Here is a 23,758-nt window from a genome sequence, read left to right as displayed (position 1 = left end):
TTATTTTATATACTTTTTAAGTTAAATTGTGTTAATTTGATGCATAAATATTTTGATGTTAATCTTGTGATTTTAATTACGTTACATACGATCTTCCATCACTCATGTAATTCGACATTAGGCAAATTCGGGATTGAGCCCGTCAATTTTCGCAACCAGGAAAACAACGTCAATTTACCACACTAATTTAGCGTCTGCATCGCCGGCGCCGCTTTTACCTACATAATTCGCAAGGTGACTTTATCTCCACATGGGATTGTTACGTAAAATCTGTGCAATTGTTGCCCACACGCGGATTAAACACGGCAAATCGTGGACAATCCGAGGTAGGTATATATTTTCTTTTTTAGTGGAGATGAATATGATACACAAACTGGTAACTTGAGGCAGACAAAATATGCGCATACATAAAACCGAAGGTCTGCAAACACTGCAGAAGGTGGAATTTAAAGTTGCGAAGAAAAAATTGATCCTCACTGTTGTACATGGTGTCTGGGGCCCGTTGAAGTTTGGATTTAGTGTGCGAAATGTGCTCGGTGGCATGGGGAATGTAACACGTGGTCAAATTTCATTTAAATTCATTAAAAATTCATTCAAATACTGAATATATCAATCAGTACCATTTTTTAAACTACTAATGAGTTATCCCTCCACAAAATAATCCAGACACTCCTTGACTCGCCTTGGCATTGATCATTTGAAATTTTAGTTTGTTATTTCTGAAGGTTTTTCACACTGGGTGTGCCCCTTAGCCCCTTAAGTATAGGGTAACATATTTTCATTGGAATGTTGGAAATATAGTAAAGCAACTCTTCAATATGAGATCGGCCATTACACTGTTGAAAAAATTGGTTTTAAAAGCTTTAAAAATAAGACTACATATGGGGTTTATCAATTTTCTTGATGTACAGCTCTTCACAGAAAATTTTTGACGTTCTCTGCACTATTCTAATCTTTAAGAACAATATTATAAAATGATAAAAAGCACAAACTAGAAATAAGAAAAAGTCCAAAAAATGGATTCTACGATAAAAATTTTAAAAATAAGAAGCCCTTTTGTGGACTCAGCAAATTTTGTTAGAAATGGAACACTTTCTAATTTCTAAACACCTCTTTTTCATCGATTTCAGTTGTTTTTCAATATAATCGTTCGATATTTCTTTCGACTGATTTTGAAAGCTTCAAAAATAAGACTACAAATGGGGTTTATCAATTTTCTTGATGTGCAGCTCTTCACAGAAAATTTTTCACGTTTTCTGCACTATTCTAATCTTTAAGAACAATATTACAAAATGATAGAAAGTACAAACAAGAGATAAGAAAAAAGTCCAAAAAATGGATTCTACGATAAAAATTTTAAAAATAAGAAGCCCTTTTGTAGACTCAGCAAATTTTGTTAGAAATGGACCTCTTTCTAATTTCTAAACACCTCTTTTTCATCGATTTCAGTTGTTTTTCAATATAATCGTTCGATATTTCTTTCGACTGATTTGGAAGCTTCAAAAATAAGACCACAAATGGGGTTTATCAATTTTCTTGATATACAGCTCTTCACAGAAAATTTTTGACGTCCTCTGCACTATTCTAATCTTTAAGAACAATATTACAAAATGATAGAAAGCACAAACAAGAGATAAGAAAAAAGTCCAAAAAATGGAATCTACGATAAAAATTTTAAAAATAATGAGCCCTTTTGTAGACTCAGCAAATTTTGTTAGAAATGGACCACTTTCTAATTTCTAAACACCTCTTTTTCATCGATTTCAGTTGTTTTTCAATATAATCGTTCGATATTTCTTTCGATTGATTTTGAAAGCTTCAAAAATAAGACTACAAATGGGGTTTATCAATTTTCTTGATGTGCAGCTCTTCACAGAAAATTTTTCACGTTCTCTGCACTATTCTAATCTTTAAGAACAATATTACAAAATGATAGAAAGCACAAACAAGAGATAAGAAAAAAGTCCAAAAAATGGATTCTACGATAAAAATTTTAAAAATAAGGAACCCTTTTGTAGACTCAGCAAATTTTGTTAGAAATGGACCACTTTCTAATTTCTAAACACCTCTTTTTCATCGATTTCAGTGGTTTTTCAATATAATCGTTCGATATTTCTTTCGACTGATTTTGAAAGCTTCAAAAATAAGACTTACAAATGGGGTTTATCAATTTTCTTGATGTGCAGCTCTTCACAGAAAATTTTTCACGTTTTCTGCACTATTCTAATCTTTAAGACCAATATTACAAAATGATAGAAAGTACAAACAAGAGATAAGAAAAAAGTTCAAAAAATGGATTCTACGATAAAAATTTTAAAAATAAGGAGCCCTTTTGTAGACTCAGCAAATTTTGTTAGAAATGGACCACTTTCTAATTTCTAAACACCTCTTTTTCATCGATTTCAGTTGTTTTTCAATATAATCGTTCGATATTTCTTTCGACTAATTTTGAAAGCTTCAAAAATAAGACTACAAATGGGGTTTATCAATTTTCTTGATGTGCAGCTCTTCACAGAAAATTTTTCACGTTCTCTGCACTATTCTAATCTTTAAGAACAATATTACAAAATGATAGAAAGCACAAACAAGAGATAAGAAAAAAGTCCAAAAAATGGATTCTACGATAAAAATTTTAAAAATAAGGAACCCTTTTGTAGACTCAGCAAATTTTGTTAGAAATGGACCACTTTCTAATTTCTAAACACCTCTTTTTCATCGATTTCAGTGGTTTTTCAATATAATCGTTCGATATTTCTTTCGACTGATTTTGAACTTCGTAGAGTTCATTTAAAGTCTTTTTTTCGACAAATTTCATCCTAAATGTTTGCAATTGAATTGAAGTCTATAAAGATTCCCGCAAATGAAAGGAGGTACGAAATTTTTAGGCCTTTAGTAATCATAAATAATTGTTCTTTTAATAATTTGACTATATTTTTTAATTTGTTGTTCTACATATGATAGTGTATGTGTTATGTTTTCTGTGTAACTGAGTGTAAGTTAAATAATGAATTTGTGTTTTTAGTTGAAGAACCAGAATTTCTGCGGCAGCATTTTCACTATTTACATAATAAAAAGGCCTAATTGACCTCTTGCACAACCGCACGTTAAATAACGTTAATGGGCAATTACCCGAAAACGTTTTCAAGATTTCAAGGAAAGCAACACGCAAGTTTACAGATGCTGGCGATAGTAAATCACCACGAAAATGAGTTCCACGAAAATTACTAGTTCATTGACGATGCACCCAAACATTCGTGTGTTTATCCCGACAATTACGAATCGCAACTGCGAAACCATATCTAAAACAAACACGTGCCGTTATCGTAACGGGGCTCACATGTTTTAATCTGCGGAGCAAAATCGGTGAAAGTATTTTTTCCTTCTAAAATCGATTGCCCGAGTGTGACGGATCGCGTCCACTCTTACTTTATTAGATACGTATCGGTTTCGTGATCACTCCCGTACTCCGGTCGATTCCTTGGCCGGTTTTCAGATCGCCAAGAGATTACGGCCCGACACACAAAGCTTCTCATGACGCGTGCCGAATAAAAAATGTACAATTCATCCGAGATTATAAAGATACCGAGGGAAAACGATAACAAAAACACCTTTTGCATCGCCGAAAACTTTCAGATCGACGATCGACGATCGAGATGCCCGGCTCTCGTGCAGCTTTTTTTCGTTCTTTCAGGGATTTTCGTCGACTTTTTTGAGAACATTTACGCCGGACCGATTCTCGGAATGGCTGAAGACGTTCGACTGGTTATATTTAGGGTGAGTTCTTCAGTCAAACGTGCATTGTTCGCATTTTATTATTCCGAGATGCGTTTTTATTTCGTTGCCGTATCGCTCCGTAAATAAGTTTCGGAGACGGTACACGCGAAGTGCCGTTGTGAAACGAAACAATGTGACTAACACAACCGTCCGTCCGTCCGTCCCGTTGTAATTTCTGTAATTTATCACATGTGTGCGCGGCACACGGGTGTTTACATAATTGAGTCATTTTTGATACCCTATCGGTTTAATTGCGATTGTGAATTAATTATGTCGACTGTCAGGCCGAACCCTTCATCCATTTTATGACGTCTATGATTTACATTTGGTTAAAAACTAATTATGTGTCGTACACGGGGAATTATTATTATGTGGGCTATTATTTATGGAAGTCAGGCAACTTTGTTTAGTCGATTTTGTTGTGTGTGGGAAAACAGGGGAATTATAAAATATGTAAATTAATTATAAATTTTCAGGGCAACCTTTTGTTTACCTTCTAATTTTCACAGTTATTTTTATTTTATCAACCCAATTTTTCTTTTAATTTATTTTGTGGTGATAAATTTTAAATTAAATTAAAATGTCACAGTTAACTTTAATAAGTTTCTCTTGATTTTTAATTATCTTTGAATATTATTATGAATTTCTAGTACACAAGTAATTCTTTCTTAATTGTGTTTTTATATCTTCTTTTATTTAATTTAAAATATGTTTAATTAGTTCTATAATATTTTAATTTTGTATACACACAACTAATTTCTTTTTATGTAGTATTTTAATTAGTATATCCTTTAATTAATTTAAGTTTTACAGTTATAAATAAGATTTTGTGTATTATTCTAATTTTTTAATAGTTTATCTTAAGTACTAATTTTTAAATTTGCACAATTAAAATTATATTACAAACATATTTTTAATATGCAACCTTTTCTCTGTTTTTATTAAAATAAATTTTATTTGTTTTTTATGTTTTATAACGACAAGTTTTTATATTTTTCTAATAATTACCAATTAATTTTAAATTTACATACAAAGAAAGTATTCTACAAAGAAGTTTATGTATTTTTTAATAATTATTATAATAATTTGAAAATTTATATACCATGTAGAATTGCTTTCATTCTTTGTTAATTATAAAATATTTCGTTTTTTTAATTTTTATTAATCTGTTTCCTTTGTTTTGCCATTGTTAATGTTAAATTAAAAGTTTTTCTTTGTTAATTATAAAATATTTCGATTATATGTCATGTTTTTCTTATATCTTTAAAGATAAACATAATATATTATCGTAAACGTTATATATAAAACACCTTTTTATATATTTTAACAATTTTAGTTTACTTGTACTCAATGATTTTTTTGTTTATTTTATTTGTTTCAAAAGTTAAAATTAAAATTTTATATTTTGAAATAATTATTAAATAATTAAACGACTTATTTATTGTTATTATTATTAAGTGAGGTTATTTAATCGAAGAATGGATATCCTTATAAAAAGTAGTATTTTATTAAATTTGTTCCATCTTTAAGTAAAATTTTAATATCAAATATTTCATATTAAAAAAGCTATAATAAAAGGTAATTTAAAGAATTATAAAAATATAAGAAATGGTATGGGGAATCTCTACAAAAAAGAAGTCAACCTTGTCACATCTTTAATAAGTAACTTTTAAAATACCTTTTAATATATTTTAACAATTTTAGTTTATATTTGTACCTCAAAGATTTTTTGTTTACTTTATTTGTTTCAAAAATTTTTTAAATATAGCTGAAAAATTTAAATTTTTATATTATGAAATAATTAAATTAAGATCAACTTTTTAATATAAAATATTAATGTAAAATATAATTCACAATTTTAGATTATTTCCTTTTGGTTAATTGTTCACAGTTTTAATTTTTACAAGTTTAGAGATAAAAGCTCCTTTGACAGACTTTTTTATTCTGAAATTTTTAATTATATTAATGGCAGTCAATAATTTAATAATTAATTAATTTGATTTTGCAATTGTAAACCTAATTCTCTCCGTTGTATTTTAAATGTTTATAATATTTTTTAACCTAATATTTCTTAACATTTATAAAAATAACATATATTTTTATCTCAGTGAATGAATCATTATAATGAAATAGAAAAATAATTATGTATATAATTATTTATTATTAAATTTTCTTGACAGTATATTATAAATGTAATAATCTAATTTTATAGGCGAATATAAAGAATTTACGTTATTCAGTTTTGTGTATAATTTGAAAATTTATATACCTTGCAGAATTCCTTTCATTCTTTGTTAATTATAAAATATTTCGTTTTTTAATTTTTATTATTCTATGTCCGTTATTTTGCCATTGTTAATGTTAAATTAAAGGTTTTTCTTTGTTAATTATAAAATATTTCGATTATATGTCACGTTTTTATTTATAGATAAGCATAATATATAATCATAAACGTCATATATAAAACATCTTTTTATATATTTTAACAATTTTAGCTTACACTTGTAGCTCAATGATTTTTAGTTTATTTTATTTGTTTCAAAAGTTTTTTTAATAGAGCTGAAAAATATAAATTTTTATATTTTAAAATAATTAAATAAAGATCTTTTTAATATAAAATATTAATGTAAAATATTATAATTCACAATTTTAGACTATTTCCTTTTGGATAATTGTTCATAGTTTTAATTTTTACAAGTTTAGAGATAAAAACTCCTTTGACAGACTTTTTTATTCTGAAATTTTGAATTATATTAAGGGCAGTCAATAATTTAATAATTTAATTTGACTTTGTAATTATAAATTTCTTTCTTTTGATTGCATTTTAAATGTTTATAATATTTTTTTAAATTTAAAATTAAATCTTCTTGTTCTCTACAGTTTCTTGGATAATATTCTTTATATTTAGCTTTATTTTTTAACATAATATTTCTTATCATTTATAAGAATAACATATATTCTTATCTCAGTGAATGAATCATTATGATGAAATACAAATACGAAAAATAATTATGTACATTATATACAGTGCATTTCAAAGGTAATCTAATTTTATAGGCGGATATAAATAATTAAATAAATTCTGAACCACCAGACTTAAAAGTAAATTTACGTAATTCAGTTTTGTATATAAAATTTACCGCAAATAAACACAAAAATAGTTTCCTAACTCAAGGAGAATTGAAAGTACCCAACCCAACTTTCAAAGAACTATTATATCGTCTCAGCATTTCCACTCGACATCAAAATCTTCAAGGGCTGAAAACTTAAATAAGTTTACAACGCCAAAAAAGACCGTCTAATACATTCATTCCTGCCGCGAAACGTGAAGTTTTATCGATAGAACGGCCAGGGGAAAAAAAGGATTGCATTAAAACATGGAATGTGCGGAGAGATCAAGCCGAAAGACTGTGGGATAGGCCCCCGGGTCGTGTTGTTCGGCGACGAGGCCCCGCCGCAGCGCCGATCACGACTTATCGCCCGAGCTTTCCGCCCGCTCCGCAGGACGCGGCCAGTCGACGGCGAGAAACTTGCAGGAACGGTGAACGGTACGCGCGTACGGACGCGCGCCTCGTATCAGTCGCGTGAACTTTCAACGTTTCGATTTTGACGCTGGTGCTAAGAACGGTTTTTGGTTTTGGTTTTGCGGATTTTTGACGGAGTTGGAGTGATTTTTTTTTTATGTGATTTCCGGACACACTTAGCGTGTGTTCGACGCGTCCATTTATGCAATCATTTTTCTTGAGGAAACCCACCGTGTCAGTCCGTAAGTTTATTTTTATTATTTAATTGAGTTGATGAACAGCAAGAATCGATTAAATTTTATCGAAAGTTATTAATAGGCAATAAACAAATGGTAATGCGAATAAATAGTGACTAGTTTAGTCACAGATAAACAGTACATTACAATCCAAATAAATATAGGGCCAAGGCTGTAATTACTTTTGAATTGATAAATAATAATATATAAATTTAATTAATTATAATTCCAGTTTTAAAAATCAATTTAAATTAGTCCAATTTGTTTTAAATAGTTTTAATTTTCAGCCATTTTGAATAATTTTGTATATAAAATCTAGTATCTATAAATATTGATTTTTTATTAACACTGATGAAACAGACAAAGGTTATAGAGCTAAATTGTTAACAATGGCAACGCGTAATTAATATATGTACCCACTTTTGTAAATATTATGTTTCAAGTACAAAGACTGCATTAGTTTATTTAAAATATGTCGTAAAGAATGTTCAATTATGTTCTAAATAATTGAATTTATTGTTACTATACTACTAATTAATTATTATATTTTATCATTTTAACAGAAAAACGTAAATATTTTATAATAATAATAAAAAATTAATAATAATATATTATTATTTGTGATTTTTATTTAAGAATAATGAATATTATTGATTTAAATTTAGAAAAATTTAAAATTAAATAAAAAAATATCTTTTTTTAATAAAATAATACAATTTTTATTACACAATAATTATAATTTAATATAATTAATAGTTAATTAATAATACAACCATATTTTTGTCAAAATATTTTACTTCTTTCATAATTTATATAGACACAAAGAACGTTTATATTAATAATTCCAAAAAGTAGTACAAAATATTTATTTATAGAATAGAACAGAAATCAGAAATTTTTGAAAATATTTTACCTATTTGATTTTAATATTTAGTACACAAATAAAAATTATAAAGAAATTCAGAAAATCTTATTTAATATATATCATTTTTAATGTAAACAATAAATATTCTCTATATCAGTTTTATCATATCATTTTCGAGTAAAATCTTATTAACAATGAAAGGTTCCAATGTATATTTATTTTGAAAATATCAGTTATATATTTTTTAATAACATAAAAAAAAAAAAATAATTATTAATGTATTTGATGACAGATATAAATAAAATACTCAAGAAAAATTATATATAGTTTTCCTTCATATTTACTTGTATAATTATAAAAAAGTAAAAAAGTAAAATATTTGATATTATTGTATGTTTTGATTAATATTTTATGAGCAGGAAAAAAATGTGATTTTTCAATAACCTTTATTTTAATATTTAAATATTAAAATAACATTTATAAAATAATTCAATCCTTGTTTAATATTTATTTAATGAAAATAGTAAATATTCTCTATAAAAAATAGTAATTTCTAAATATTTATCAGTTTTCATAATAACGTATAAATAATCATAATCACGTAAGATTTTATTAAAATTTTGAATAGGAAAACATTTTTAATTTTGAATATTTAATTAATGAAATTTCTGTTACTTCAATATTTCAGGACAAAAGTTACCAAACACAAATTACCAACGATACAAAACAGATATATCAAAAATATTTGACACTACTAAAAAACGACTTATTTATTGTTATAATTATTTAGTGAGGTTATTTAATCGAAGAGTGGATATCTTTATAAAAAGTAGTATTTTATCAAACTTGTTACATTTTTAAGTAATATTTTAATATCAAATATTTCATATCAAAAAAAAGCTATAATAAAACGCAATTTAAAGAATTATAAAAATATAAGAAATTATGTATTTTATCAACTTTGTCACATCTTTAATAAGTAACTTTTAAATTACTGTAATACCAAGTATTTTATATCAAAAACGCTGTAATAAAACACAATTTAATGAATTATAAAAATATACTGAATGTACCACATGTCTTTTCTTAATGACATATTTTATTAAAATTATTAAAAATATATTTCATATTTTTAAAAATAAAGATAATATTGAAGGAAAAGATAAATAGACAACTAAAGAATTTCTGTTAAAATTACGAGTAAACAAGAAACTGCAAAACAAAAATGAATATAATATCGAGAAAAATTGTAATTTTATAAAATTTTCCTTCATATTTTCTATCTAATTGGAAAATAAGACTCAAGTTGTGCCTCGTGTACCTCTAATTTTATATGCGTTTAAAAATATTATTACGGAAGTTTTAAATTATCAAAAGAATTGTTGATTTTAACAATAAAAAATATTCCAACTACTCCAACTATTATGAGTAGAAATACTGAGGGTTAATAATAATAAAACTTTCAAAATGTCTTAATTGTTGTTTTAAAAAACTGTTGTTTTTAAGTCCTAATGGAAATATATGAAACTTTGGAACAGAGTAAAACCATTATTATTTCAACAAATTATAAAACAAGATAAACATTTTATGTGGATGTTATTCGAATAAGTTCAAGTGGTTGTTACATTAACTCCCAAAGATCTACATTTTCGCTGCCTTGACACGATTTCCTGATAGTTGTGCGAGCCATTATCGAGTTTCAAATCATTGCCTGCCGTATAAAATGAAAAACGACTTCACTTAAATCTCTTTAAAACTTTATTACCTTAAACAACTCGCTTTATTTTACTTCCCTGCTGACTTTTAACGAGCCAAATCCAGCTAATTAAGGCCTTTCAAACGAAGCAGAGACAGTGTAGCCAATTTGCCAATGCCGGTTATCGTTTTCGAAAAATATTTGCCAACATAATTGTCATGACCTCATGTCCATCGCCTTATCCGACCGGACCCGAGTATCGCCCAATTATAATTTGTAATTATTTGTTTTGCGACCATAAACGGTCCCCCCCGATAAATAACGCGCGATCTTTTGTCGTCCGTCCTCATTAATTATGCTGCCTCCTACTTCATTTTGTCACCGGGATATTTATGGGCGGTTGCTTACATGCAATTCTCGCACTACCGTTCGCCTATGCGAAGAGCTAAAAAGACGACTGAAATTTCGATTTTGGCCTCCGGAGAAATCCAGTTTTTGATTTATGATTCATGTGAATTAATTTTTATATTAAATTGCAAATATTATTTGAAAGCTTGTTTTATGATATTTCTAAATATGCCATTTAATTTCATTCATTACATTTAAACATGTTTTATGTCGCAAATGATGATGATGGCACAATTGTAGTACCAAAGAAGAAATTAAGCTGTATCTCCTGCAAAATCCTCACACAACATATTTGGAAATTGCTTTTAAATTACGATCATTCATCAATTACTAGAAAGAAGCTTCATGCAATAAATTTCATCAAAAAGTCTTATCCCAAGGAAGTGTGTCATTACTAAACGTACAGTGAAGGTGACTGATCAAGTTCATGAGAGCCTTACTCAAAGATGAGCTTCTTTAGTCAATAGAAGATGTGGTCAAAATGTTAAATGGGGTGTTCTACCTCATCCACTATATAGTGTATATATATATATATATATATATATATATATATATATATATATATATATATATATATATATATATATATATATATATATATATATTTCTTCTTCTAACTATTATTCATTTAAGTTACAGTCCAATTTTTACGTAAGGAACAGTCATATTCTGTAGAGGAGGTCAAAACTTTGACATTGTTAATTATTCATTTGTTGATTTTATTAGTGAACAAATGTTATTTTAAAATAAAACGTTAAAAATGTAAATTACTGTTTTTGCTAACATTTTTGGAACAACACCCCTTGTAATTGAAAACGCCGAATAAACAAACCACTCCGACCAGTACAATATTCCCACCCACATCATGTTGTTATTATTGTCGATGTGTCCAAAACATCGACCACAACGAAACCATCGGTGACACAGACCTTGAGGAGGTCCAGTTGGCGGTCACGTCCAAACGATCCTACGGGATGCTGCGTTTTAAAACGATTAGAAATTGTTGTGTATTAATAATACCGGCGAAGCAGATAGCTTCTTATCTGACGACATATTCAATGTCAACACATTCGGACGTCGGATTACGTGTACGTCAGTTGCATTTGTTGACCAATAGGATTCCTGACAGGAAACCTTCGGATAGCAAAGTCCAATGTTGTGAGCAATCAAACGGTTCGTAATAAAAGCATTGTTTTAACTCAAATGCGTCGAAAATTTATGGTATTTTAATAACGTACGTTTTAACCGAACATTCCTTTTTAGTTTCCATGCAAATAGAAGTGGGGCACAACGTTTTGTTAAATATATAAAAAAGGGGGAAAGTATTTAGAGAATTTTTCTTATATTTTAACACATAAATGAAATTTTTTTTAATTTAATTTTTGCCACAAAAAAATAATTTCATTTTTATTCAATATTTTTTGTTCTATAAAATTGATCACAGATCACTGATGAAATCGGAAGAAAAGTATGAAAAGATTTTTAGTTACACTAAAATAAAATATATCATAAAATTACCTATAAATATTTGTTTCTAAATCATGAGGATGAGCCAATAAGGTATAGTTTCCAATCTGGAGAATTTTAGTTACAATTTAATATAAATATTTCTTAAATAAACAACGTTTGACAAACATATTTTTAAAGTTACAGATGATTTATAAGCTTAAATATAAATCTGTCTAATGGAAAACACCATCTGAAATTTATGATCTTGACGACACTAACTTAAAATTGTTAGTCAGTAAAAGCTTTCTAATTTTATGGCGATTTTCAATAAGCTTTATTCGTTATTCTGGTCACTTTTTGAAGGCTTTATTTAATTTTGTTTTCCTTTAACCGTTAAAATGAGCCAGAAAAATGTATTTTCACACAATTTTTTGTTTTGTTTCTATAGAGCTGGTACAAATATTGATTCATTCTCGAATGATCTCGAGACGAAAGCTCCATCAATTATCATTAACCGTGTAAAAGCTCCCTTATACTCTGGCGAAAGCCCAAGGCGGTATTCTCGTTTCAGAACTGTCATACCGAGGCAGTTAAAGACAATAAAAAATAGCCAGGCCGGTTTTAAAAAGGATTTCGCAACGTCATTTTTCATTTCTGCACGTGATGCAGCGCTTCCGGACGCTAAACCAGATGACGACTTGATTCCAGACAGTATCAAGGAAATCGTGTCAAGGGCGTAGATTTGAAAATTTATTAGTTCGCAAGGGAAAGTCTCAATTAGGGGGGTTTAAGCCGGAGCTTAAAACATGGTGACACCGAAACGTTTTCTCACGCGAATCGATGAACGCCGTACTTTTTCCTAATTATGGACAGAAAATTGACTCAGTGACCTATTGTACGGGTACAACTGTAAAAACTTGGGAAACGGGACGGGAAGTTGGTAATTTAACCGCACCCACGAATTACCACCCCTAATTAAAGACACGATTTATGGTGTGCCAGTGATGACGCGTCTTTTACTGTCTCGATGAGCAGAACAAATAGAAATTGTGTAACGAATGTGTGCTTTTATCAGGACTGACGTAACACAATGATCGCCGTGTTTGCTTTACAATACAATAATCGATGTGGTAAATAAATTGTATAACTTTTCTTGACGACAACACTTCGTTCATTTTTTTTATTTGAGTTAATGATTCGCAAATGAAATCGTGTCACGTGGCCAGACACAAAGTTATAATTAAACACGTTGCGGATTTGAAACTATCCTAATGTAATGGCAAGAATAAACAATTAAATCATATAACACCGAGTGGACAGTTTCACTTGCATGTTTATGTCGCGAACCCAAACTTCCTTTTCCTCTAAAAACGAAAGCTCCGGCAGCTGGTTTATGACAACCGTTGATAGAACAGGAAGCAAATATTGCATATCGTTAATTTTATTTTGTTTTCCCAATTGCGAATTGGCTTTCGAATCAATTGTAGGTGTAGTTTGCCTATTGATTTTAATGCATCAATATAAATTACGAATTCATTTTAAAAACTTGTGTAAACTTGGTGATGACCTTTGACTTTTCAGACGTTGTTTATTACGACTGGCAAATGTCAGGATGCTTGTTTAATTTTCCGGTAGCTTTATTTTAACTCCAACGCGTCCAGGGCTTAAGAGAAAACCAGTTGCCATGGAAATTTGTCTTTCGAAATTTCGACGGACAATCGTGGCAGGAGGAAGTGAGCACTTCATTGGGGTCGAGGCGCATAAACGGCCGTTTCCTGCCGTTGATGGTGCAGTTTGCAGCCTATAAACGAATAGTTGTACAAACAATGTTCACATTAGGTTTTAGATTGTAGCGTTTTATTAACTAGATTTCGTTCGGAAATCATAAAAACAAGTTTCTCCCATTAATTGATATAGGATAAAGTGGATTGAGTGCGCATATAGAGTCAAAGATCTTTGTTTTGTCCATTTAAAGCGGCTGCAGATCGGCGAGATTGCATTTATAAATTATTCAAAAGCGTGGGAACAGTGTTCGAATTGACACAGGCGACTTTATTATGGGCCGTAATTGGATAAACAAATGAACGGACGAAAAAAATAAAACGAAACAAATCATTTTCTTCTGTCGCTGCTAATTAATAAGACAGTTTCCGATTCGTTTGGGGTTCACGAACTGCGAGGAATCGTTTTTTGTCTCGCGTTTTGTGTTTGATGAAAGTTGCGGAATGTACGGTCAATTAACGGCAATAATAATAAATTAGCAAGCTAATTGCGACAATACATTTTTTAAACTGGGAAAATAAACCAGAAAAGTAGCCATCTATTCATGTCCACTCATTTGTTGCTTAGTTTTCGCAGAATTAGTACAAATGTTATGGACAATTTGATATAAAAAAAACAATTAAAATCTCAAATAAATAAAATTATTATTTTTCATAAATATATATTTTCAAAACTCGAAGAAATATGTTATAAACATTTATTTAAATCTATTTAGAGTTCAATTAAAAATTTGTAAAAATAATGGGAAAAAATGGAAAAAAATTATAGAAAATATTAAATAAAATTTAATTATTTATTTTAATAAATAAAAAAGTCCAATAAAAATTCCTAAAAATAAAATTTGTTAAAAAATTTTTTTCAAAATTTAGTATTTTATAATCGTAAATTTAAATTTGTTAATAATAAAAGCAAACTAATATTTATAATTTTGACAATGAGACTTTCAATAAATTTTTGTGAGTAGCTACCATCTGATAAAAAAATTATATTAAATTAATAAAATAATAAATTTTTATAGTACAGGTTCAAATATTATGAAAAATATTTTATATAGAATTTTGGGTACAATTTGATGTAAAAGCTCAATCAAAAATTCCTAAAAACATAAATTTTGACAAACGTATATCTTCAAAATTCACAAATATTTTATAAACTTAAATTTAAATAATAATTAAAATTCCTAAAAAATTTTTTTGAAAATTTAGTATTTTAGAATCTTGAATTTAAATTTGTTAATTATAAAATGAAACTAATATTTATTATCTTGACAATGAGACTTTTTGTGAGTAGCTACAATCTGATAAGAAATTGAATTAAATTGAAATTTTATAAAATAATAAATTTTGATCTCCATTCATTCAATATTTTGTTTTTACAGTACAGGTTCAAATATTATGAAAAATATTTTGTATAGAATTTTAGGTACAATTTGATGTAAAAGCTCAATCAAAATTCCTAAAAAAATAAATTTTGACAGACAACTATCATCAAAATTTACAAATATTTTATAAACTTGAATTTAAATAATAATTAAAATTCCTAAAAATGCTTTATAAACTTGAACATAAATCTACGAGGACCGTTTTTGTCTATAGTTTTCAATTGACGAAAATTACGAAATATGCGGTTAATTAGTCATAATAATAATAAATTAAATTTTGTCATATTTGTGTAGTAAAAACGAGAAAAAAATATAGAAAACATTAAATAAAATTTGATAAATAATAAAGTCCAATAAAAATTCATAAATAAATAAATTTTGACAAACAATTTTTTCCAAAATTTAATATTTTATAATCCTGAATTTAAATTAGTCAATAATAAAAGAAAAACTAATATTTATTATCTTGACAATGAGACTTTTTGTGAGTAGCTACAATCTGATAAAAAAATGAATTAAAAATTTATAAAATAATAAATTTTGATATCCATCCATTTATTATTCTGTTTTCACAGTGCAAGTTCAAATATTATGAAAAATATTTTATTTAGAATTTTAGGTTCAATTTGATATAAAAGCTCAATCAAGAATTTCTAAAAAAATAAATTTTGACAAACATATCTTCAAAATTTACAAATATATTATAAACTTGAATTTAAATAATAATTAAAATTCCTAAAAATTCTTCATAAATTTGGACATAAATCTGCGAACACTGTTTTTGTCTATAATTTTCAATTGACGAAAATTACCAAATGTGCGGTTAATTAGCCGCACTAATAATAAATTAAATTTTGTCATATTTGTGTAGTAAAAACGAGGAAAAATTATAAAGAATATTAAATAAAATTTAATTATTTATTTTAATAAAAAATAAAGCCCAATAAAAATTCCTAAAGAAATAAATAAATTTTGTCAAACTATTTATTTCAAAATTTAGTATTTTATAATAATGAATTTAAATTTATTAATAATAAAAGCAATTATCTTGACAATGAGTCTTTTTGTGAGTAGCTACAATCTAATAAAAAATTGAATTAAAATTTTATAAAATAATAAATTTTGATCTCTATCTATTAATTATTCTGTTTTCACAGTACAGGTTCAAATATTATGAAAAATATTTTATATAGAATTTTAGGTACAATTTGATGTAAAAGCTCAATCAAGAATTCCAAAAAAAATAAATTTTGACAAACATATATCTTCAAAATTTACAAATATTTTATAAACTTGAATTTAAATAATAATTAAAATTCCTAAAAATGCTTTATAAACTTGAACATAAATCTGCGAGCACCGTTTTTTGTCTATAGTTTCCAATTGACGAAAATTACGAAATGTACGTTTAATTAGCCGCAATAATAATAAATTAACCCACTAATTGAGTCAACACGCTGCTCCCGCAGAGCGGTGACATGCAAACCAGCATTTCAGTTTTGTTTCCCGAAAATTTCCAATTCGGATTTTAATTAAATTCGCGTTGTGTTTAATAAGGTATTTTTGCCCGTAATGGCAAACCGTAAACGTCGAAACTTAGCTGAAAACCGTCGGGTGTTTATTGGTCGGGCAATAAAATTGAGCTTTAGAAGTTGAGCGAAAAATTTATTATTTATATCGACGGCTAATGCATTACTGCGTCTGGAATATAAATTAGCTGCCACATTCCAGACTCAGTTGCGAAAGTTATTTGACAACTTAAGATCATCGGTTTTTATTACACTTCGTTGTTTCACCTGCACCTTTATTAATTGTCCCGGAATGAGCTCCGGGAACACTTTAAAATATTAAATCATACTGTTCAAAAAAAGCTGCGCCAAAGGTGTTCTTCTGTTTATGTTAATTTACTTTTGTGTCGTCCAAAATTCGTTATTAATTAGAATCGTTCTATAAAAACATTTACTTTCTGCTTAAGAAACGGCGTTCATTAATATGTAACCGCCTTGGTTTGCCAAGCACTAAATATAGACAGTAAACAAGTCTTTGTCGGTCTTTAGTAAAATTATCAATGGCCTATTCGATTTAGATAAATGGCCTGTCCCGATTAATATGATTCGTTCTGATTAAAATATCAATTCGAGCCTATTTAGCGTTTGATTAAAATTAGCACTCAAGGCGATTATCCAATTTGGATCGCGGATGGAATAATCGAATCAATATTAGCATAAATTATCGTTGTTGTACAAACAATACTAATTGTTAACAACAACCAATCATAATAAGAATCAACAGGTTTTGGTCCAAAATAAAAACTGATCTAAGCACGGGATCACCGTCTGACTCACGTCTGTTTTGATCATCTGGATTTTCGGTTCCAATGATCTCACCCACGGCAAACAGGTTTCGCGACGATGCGTCCTCTGTGCATACAAATCAACGGCGAAGCATAGAAACTTAAATCCCGATAAAGCGACAGGAATGACAGTAATCAATTCGTCCGTCGGGTTGTTTTTCTATCGGACGTGTGGGAGTTATTGTAGGGAAATCGATTTGTTCTAATCGTCGCATCCGCAAACGAAGAGGAATGTTTTTATTATTGTTGTTATGACTTGTGTTTTGCACGTTACTCAGTGCAGGCGCGGGTGTGTGATTCACTAGTTTTTTTTAGTCACGGAATTCTAGATACAATGGGGAATAATAATATTTATACGTGTGCGAACAATGCATTAGTCAGTTTGAAGTTGTGGAAACCAGAACAATGGCCTTTTTCGGTGGCACAAGATCTGGCGAAGCAATTAAGAAACCCAAATGACATAACGTCCGGAACAAATCCGATTAATCACCGTCGCTAGTACAAGAATCAACTGGCGGAGACAAAAATGTACAAACACGACGGGTAAATACACGTTCCGGATTGAATTACAATTTGAGTAAAATAAACAAACCGTCGACGATAAAATGTGGCGCATCCGAGCACGTACCGTGGCCCCCCAACAAAAGACAATGAAATTAATTCCGTACCATTCTGGTTTTCTGTTTGCGGACGGACAATGCGAGAGTCGGATATTGTGCCGCTCTTATCGGACCTTCGATAAGGAACAATGGGCAGATAGATCTCCCGTTAATTGCTGATTACAAATAAATAATAAAGTGGAAGTGAACAGAAAACCCAACGACGATTCGTCGAAATGTCAAAACGAAGAAAATAATCGTGTCTGTTTAATGCAATTTCCCTCCCGAGTGACTAGGAACACTCTTGGCCTTATTCAGTCGACAATTTCGCTTATCTGTATTCATGATCACGTACGCCCCTGCAATTATATCGCACGTATTTTCCGATGAATTTCATCCAGACGGATTAGAAGGAAAAAATGGTCCTTTAGGGAAATTTATCGTCCTTGTGATTAAATAAACCGTGCCGGCATAATTTGGCCTTTACGCACCGAAACTGGTCCATTAGTTGAGTGGGTGTTTTCGGTAACCACGGTTAATTGACATTATTGTATATACTTAAAACATTTTTTAAGAATAGTAAAAAAATCTTTCGCATATTTCTGAATAAAATTATTTCTCATTTGGGGATTCTGTATAGACTTAATCAATACTAATGTATAAAAAACAAACAAGAGTAATAATTTAATGGGAAAATATATCGTATCATATCATATTATATCATATCGTATCATATCATATAATTCACGATTATTTTAAAATAGAAACATAATACATTCAAATTGAATTTGTTCTACTCATTCAATTTCATTTTTTCATCATAAATATTTTATATTTAATTTAACCTTTATATATAAAATTGTCTTATTTTGTAGATATTATATTTATCAGTAGATTTTTATATATTTATTATATTTCTACATTAAAATATGTAAAAACTATTAATTAAAATTAAACAAATATTGGTTTGAAAATAAAAAATACATAGATTCAAAACATTAAAGCATTTAAAAAAAATTGATAAATTAATTAATAAAAATATATTTTTGTATAAAATTATGTCTCTTTGTATAGATATTATATTTATTATTAAATTTTTAACTGTTTATACTATTTGTAGATTAAAATATGTAAAAATATTAATTAATTTAATAAAATTTAACAAATATTCATTTGAAAATAAAAAATAAATCGAATTAAAACTATCAATTAAAAATAGATTTTTTAAAAATAAATATCCAAACATTTAAAAATTTAATTTTTAATTAAAAAACCTTTTATGTATAAAATTGTCTCATTTTAGATATATTGTATTTATTATTAGACTTTTAAAATATTTATACTATTTGTACATTTAAATATGTAAAAATTAGAAATTAATGAATAAAATTAGACTCGCTTGAAAATAAATAAAAAATAGATTTAAAACATACAAGGATTTAAAAATTGATTTTTAAATATTCAAAAATAAATTTATTTCTATAATCGATTATTTATTTTATTTATCAAAAATAACATTTTCATGTACAAAATTATGACTCACTTTTGTAGATATTGTATTTATTATTAATTTTTTAAATATTTATACTATTTCTACATTAAAATATAAATGAAAAAATAGATTTGAAACATCCAAGCATTTAAAAATATTTTTTTAATATTCATAAATAAATTTATTTCTATAATCGATGTTTATTTTATTTAATTTAACAAAAGTTACATTTTTATGTAAAAAATATGAATCACTTTGTAGTCATTATATTCATCAGTAGATTTTTAAATATTTATACAATTTCTACATTAAAATATAAACAAAAAAATAGGTTTAAAACATCCAAACATTTAAAAATATTTTTTTAATATTCTATAACCGATGCTTATCTTATTAAATTTATCAAAAGTTACATTTTTATGTTAAAAATATGAATCACTTTGTAGATATAGTATTTATCAGTAGATATTTAAATATTTATGCATTTCTACATTAAAATATGTAAAAATACTAAAATAATTTAATAAAATAAACATATTTAATTTCATTAAAATTATGAACTAATTTAATAAGATATTAAGATAAGAAGCAAATATTCGTTTGAAAGTAAAAAAAATAAATAACCTTTTATGTATTATATAAAATTGTCACAGTTTGGAGAAACTCTTTTCCATTAAATTTTTATCTACTACTTTTATATTAAAATACGTAAAAATTAGAAATTAATATAATAAAATTAAATAAATATAATAATAAAACAAAAAATAAATCAATATAAAAATAGATTTTTTAATATGTAATAATCAATTTTTTTCTATAAAATTATTGAATTTTTAATAAAAATAATTTTTATTCATAAAATTATGTCTCATTTTGTAGATATTGTATTTATCATTAGATTTATAACTATTTGTACATTAAAATTTATAATAATATTTAACCTATATTAATATGATTAAACAAATATTTGTTTCAAAATAAAAAATAAATTGTTTTAAAATATCAAATCATTTTTAAAATTCAAAAATCTATTTTCACACACATTTATGTGTTATTGTATGTTTAACTACCTTACTGATACCTACATTAAAATAAATAAAAATAAATAAATAATTTATGAGACAAAATTAATCAAATAGTCATTTTATAAAAGCACAAGCATTTAAAAATAGAAATTTGAAATTCAAAAATCAATATTTTGCATAATCAATTATAAATCTCTAGTTTAAAACCAAAGAAAATAGTTTATTTTAGTTTCACAACAACTTGCTTGTACAACTGTAAAATTGCAATCGCAGTATTCCGTGTGCAAAAGAAATTGAAACGAACGATCGCAATATTTACAATTTCAGTGTACGACAACTCTTGACCGCCACCGTACAAACGACTTGTGTGACAAAAATTTAATTAAGCCCGAGGTGAAATTGCGAGTACAGCTCTGGCCGTCTGACATCATCGTCACATCGGTGTTACTTGAGGCTATTAAAGTGCAAACTTCGGTTTTTATTGGCAATACTAATTAAGAGCTTCAAGGTTCACCTTTGCACAATGAGTTTCCCCCCTCGGTAAACCGCAACCACTCGATCGCGACAAATTCATAAAGTTACTTAAGGGTTGATTAAACTCACCGTTGTTCTGGCAGCGGAAACCCCTGGAAAATTTAAAATACAATTAATTAAAAACAAACACTATCGACACATTGAAATAAAAAATTAATAATGCGGCGTTGCCAAGATATCATAATAAAAAATTTGCCGACTTCAAAATCGTGCGGGCGTGTTGATTCACCACTTCAAAGCAAATCGTATCAGATTCATGAGTAAATATTTACGCTCCCCGTGGAATTCAATTAAACGCGTGGTGTTTGTAATGAAGTTTCAGTGAGTTTGCCCGAAGAATTTTTAATGGATTTCATAAACTGAAAACAATCAACGGTTCGTGACTTTTTGTGTGTGTTATGATAAAATGCCATCTGTTGATTTGAAGTTTGCATTTTCGAACAATAACATCACTTCTGTTTGAGTAAACTTTTCCAAACTCTGCGCCCGTATTTTTGAAACTTTCGTATTACCATACGTTGCTGAAACTCGCACGGAATTAATTGTAATTAAGATGAGAGCGGTTGTTTAGTAGTTCAGGGAAATTACAGTTGAATTACGGATTTTATTACAGTTTTACGACGTAATTTAATTTATGGATTCATATGTACGTTAGTTCTGGAAATGTTGCGTTAAATCTGCGAATTATTCTCGGTAAATGAAGCCGGGCAGAAAAAATGATACGTTGCTTGTAAGTAAAACTGCATGTTCTGGTGGAGGAGTTATATTTTATTTAGTTACGGAAGAAAAGTTGAGTTTTTACAATAATTTATGACTTAATAAAGAAAGTTCTAACTTCCAACCGAAAAACTTTGCTGTAATTAAAGATAGTTTAGTGTGAAGTTTTCGAATTGAATACATCTGTGCCTATACAATTCAAATTGAAACCTTGTGTTGTGATACCCGTGACATTGACTTAAATGGTCCGAAACCTGAATAGGAAGTGTTAAAACGAACCAAACAATGGCATAAATAAACATACAACAAGTAGGCAGTCAAATAAACCGACTACACACACACACGAATACATGTATACAAGTTCCCCGACCATAGTGCATAATTTATTCCATCACGACCGCCACAACCATGGCGAAACGGCCTCTCGAAACCCCCGACCTTCCCTTTCTACCTGTCCCGGCATCTGTCCGTACATCTGTGACCGAAAAATCAACTAAAAACCCGTCATTCTCGTATTACAGATGAGCCCCGCATTCGGTCCGGCACATGGGAAGAGCCGGGATGCGGTGAACACCACCGTACGGCACCGACGCTGGCCCACGGCCGCACCCTGCAGCACACCGTCTCCCAGCGCAGCTCTGAGGACAGCTGGTGCTCGGGGTCGGAGCCCGAGCTGTCGTCCGACGACGAGAGCGACAGGAGTGCCGCGTCCAGCAGTAGGTAAGCTATTCAGTCGACCGGTTGGTACGTTCAAACTAGTCGCGCCATACTCTATTTTGTGTGAACGTGTTTTTGTGCTTTTGTTTTTGTTTCGACGTGTTTTGGTACTGCTCGTGTGCGAAACCTATTGTTTTTGTAAGTCTTCGTGAGTTTGACCATTGATCTCTACCATGAACTCCCAAAATTAACAAACTCTGTTCCAAGAGTCAACGTTCAACGTATCAAAATGGTTATTTTTGAAAGTTTTCATTGGATTAACCTTTAATCTTTACTATGAACTGCCAAAATTAACAAACCCTTTTTGTTTAAAGGGCCAACACTACTAAAATAGCTATTTTTGTGGTAGTACCAACAGCAATTACTATAATTGTTGATACACACCACAAATCTATCTTGTATCAAAGGTACCATTGAATAAATAGTTGTGCCGATGTAGACTTCGTCTTAAAAATAGATATTGCATATGGTCTTTGTTACAATTTATATCCCGAAACCATCTGCCAAGTGCTGTAATAATAGAACCAATTTAGTAACTTGCCCATAGCGAGTTCATTAAATGCGTATAACACACATGTAGTAATTTAAATGATAGGCAACTATATTTCATCGAAATTTGTAAATTGATTAAGAAAATATTAATTCTATTCATAGTACGCTAAATGCATCTGAAGGACGGGATAAAAGTGTAAATCATAAAATTTATATGAATATGACGAAATCGATGTAATAAATGAATGAATTTATTCAAATATTTACATTAAAGGAACACTAAAATGTTAAGAGGAAGACGTTAAAACGCAGATTTTTATTATTCCACTGTATATGTCAGGAAAACAGCTTTATTAAGTCGAAGCAAGACGCCTCAATCAACATAAAAAAAATGATTGACTACGCATTCCTCAGACGTAATTACAAGGCCCAACAGCCATTCAATACGGGTACAACTCGGGCCTTTTAAAATTCTTCTCTCCGATATTGAATAGATTATCGAATAAATTAATTTTGCTCCGGCTCCTAAAAGTGTAAACGCACGCCTAAAATATTGAATCTGTGATTCATGTTCAAGTTGACACATAAGGAGTTTTTTGCCAAATGTGGGATTAGAAAGTAAAAATTGCAGATGTGCTACGCCTCTGCCACAATAGTCACGCCCAGTACTCGAATATTATTATTAATAATAGCCAAGGATGCTGAAATCAGATA

General features: G+C 28.6%; 2 protein-coding genes across 7 annotated transcripts in view; one reads left to right on the top strand and one right to left on the bottom strand.

The window, feature by feature from the left end:
- The window catches only part of LOC109600840 (cyclin-T2), a 48,269-nt gene that overhangs the window by 18,214 nt on the left and 6,297 nt on the right, over positions 1 to 23,758 (bottom strand). For 2 of the 3 annotated variants that reach the window (XM_020017035.2, XM_049968165.1), the window contains exon 1: positions 21,188 to 21,847. The gene's annotated coding sequence lies outside the window, so the exon portion shown is untranslated. Of the gene's footprint in view, positions 1 to 21,187; positions 21,848 to 23,758 lie in introns of those variants that run through there. The other variant, XM_020017034.2, reaches the window with a different exon arrangement.
- The window catches only part of LOC109600839 (rho guanine nucleotide exchange factor 10), a 154,185-nt gene that overhangs the window by 125,832 nt on the left and 4,595 nt on the right, over positions 1 to 23,758 (top strand). For 3 of the 4 annotated variants that reach the window (XM_049968152.1, XM_049968151.1, XM_020017033.2), the window contains one exon: positions 22,357 to 22,555. In XM_049968152.1, coding sequence (XP_049824109.1) covers positions 22,357 to 22,555 — 199 coding nt within the window. Of the gene's footprint in view, positions 1 to 7,304; positions 7,541 to 22,356; positions 22,556 to 23,758 lie in introns of those variants that run through there. The other variant, XM_049968153.1, reaches the window with a different exon arrangement.

Source organism: Aethina tumida, chromosome 5 (assembly GCF_024364675.1).
Source record: "Aethina tumida isolate Nest 87 chromosome 5, icAetTumi1.1, whole genome shotgun sequence".
NCBI lineage: Eukaryota > Metazoa > Arthropoda > Insecta > Coleoptera > Nitidulidae > Aethina > Aethina tumida.
Note: the sequence above shows the minus strand (reverse complement) of the source record. Positions and strands in the feature narration are given on the sequence as shown.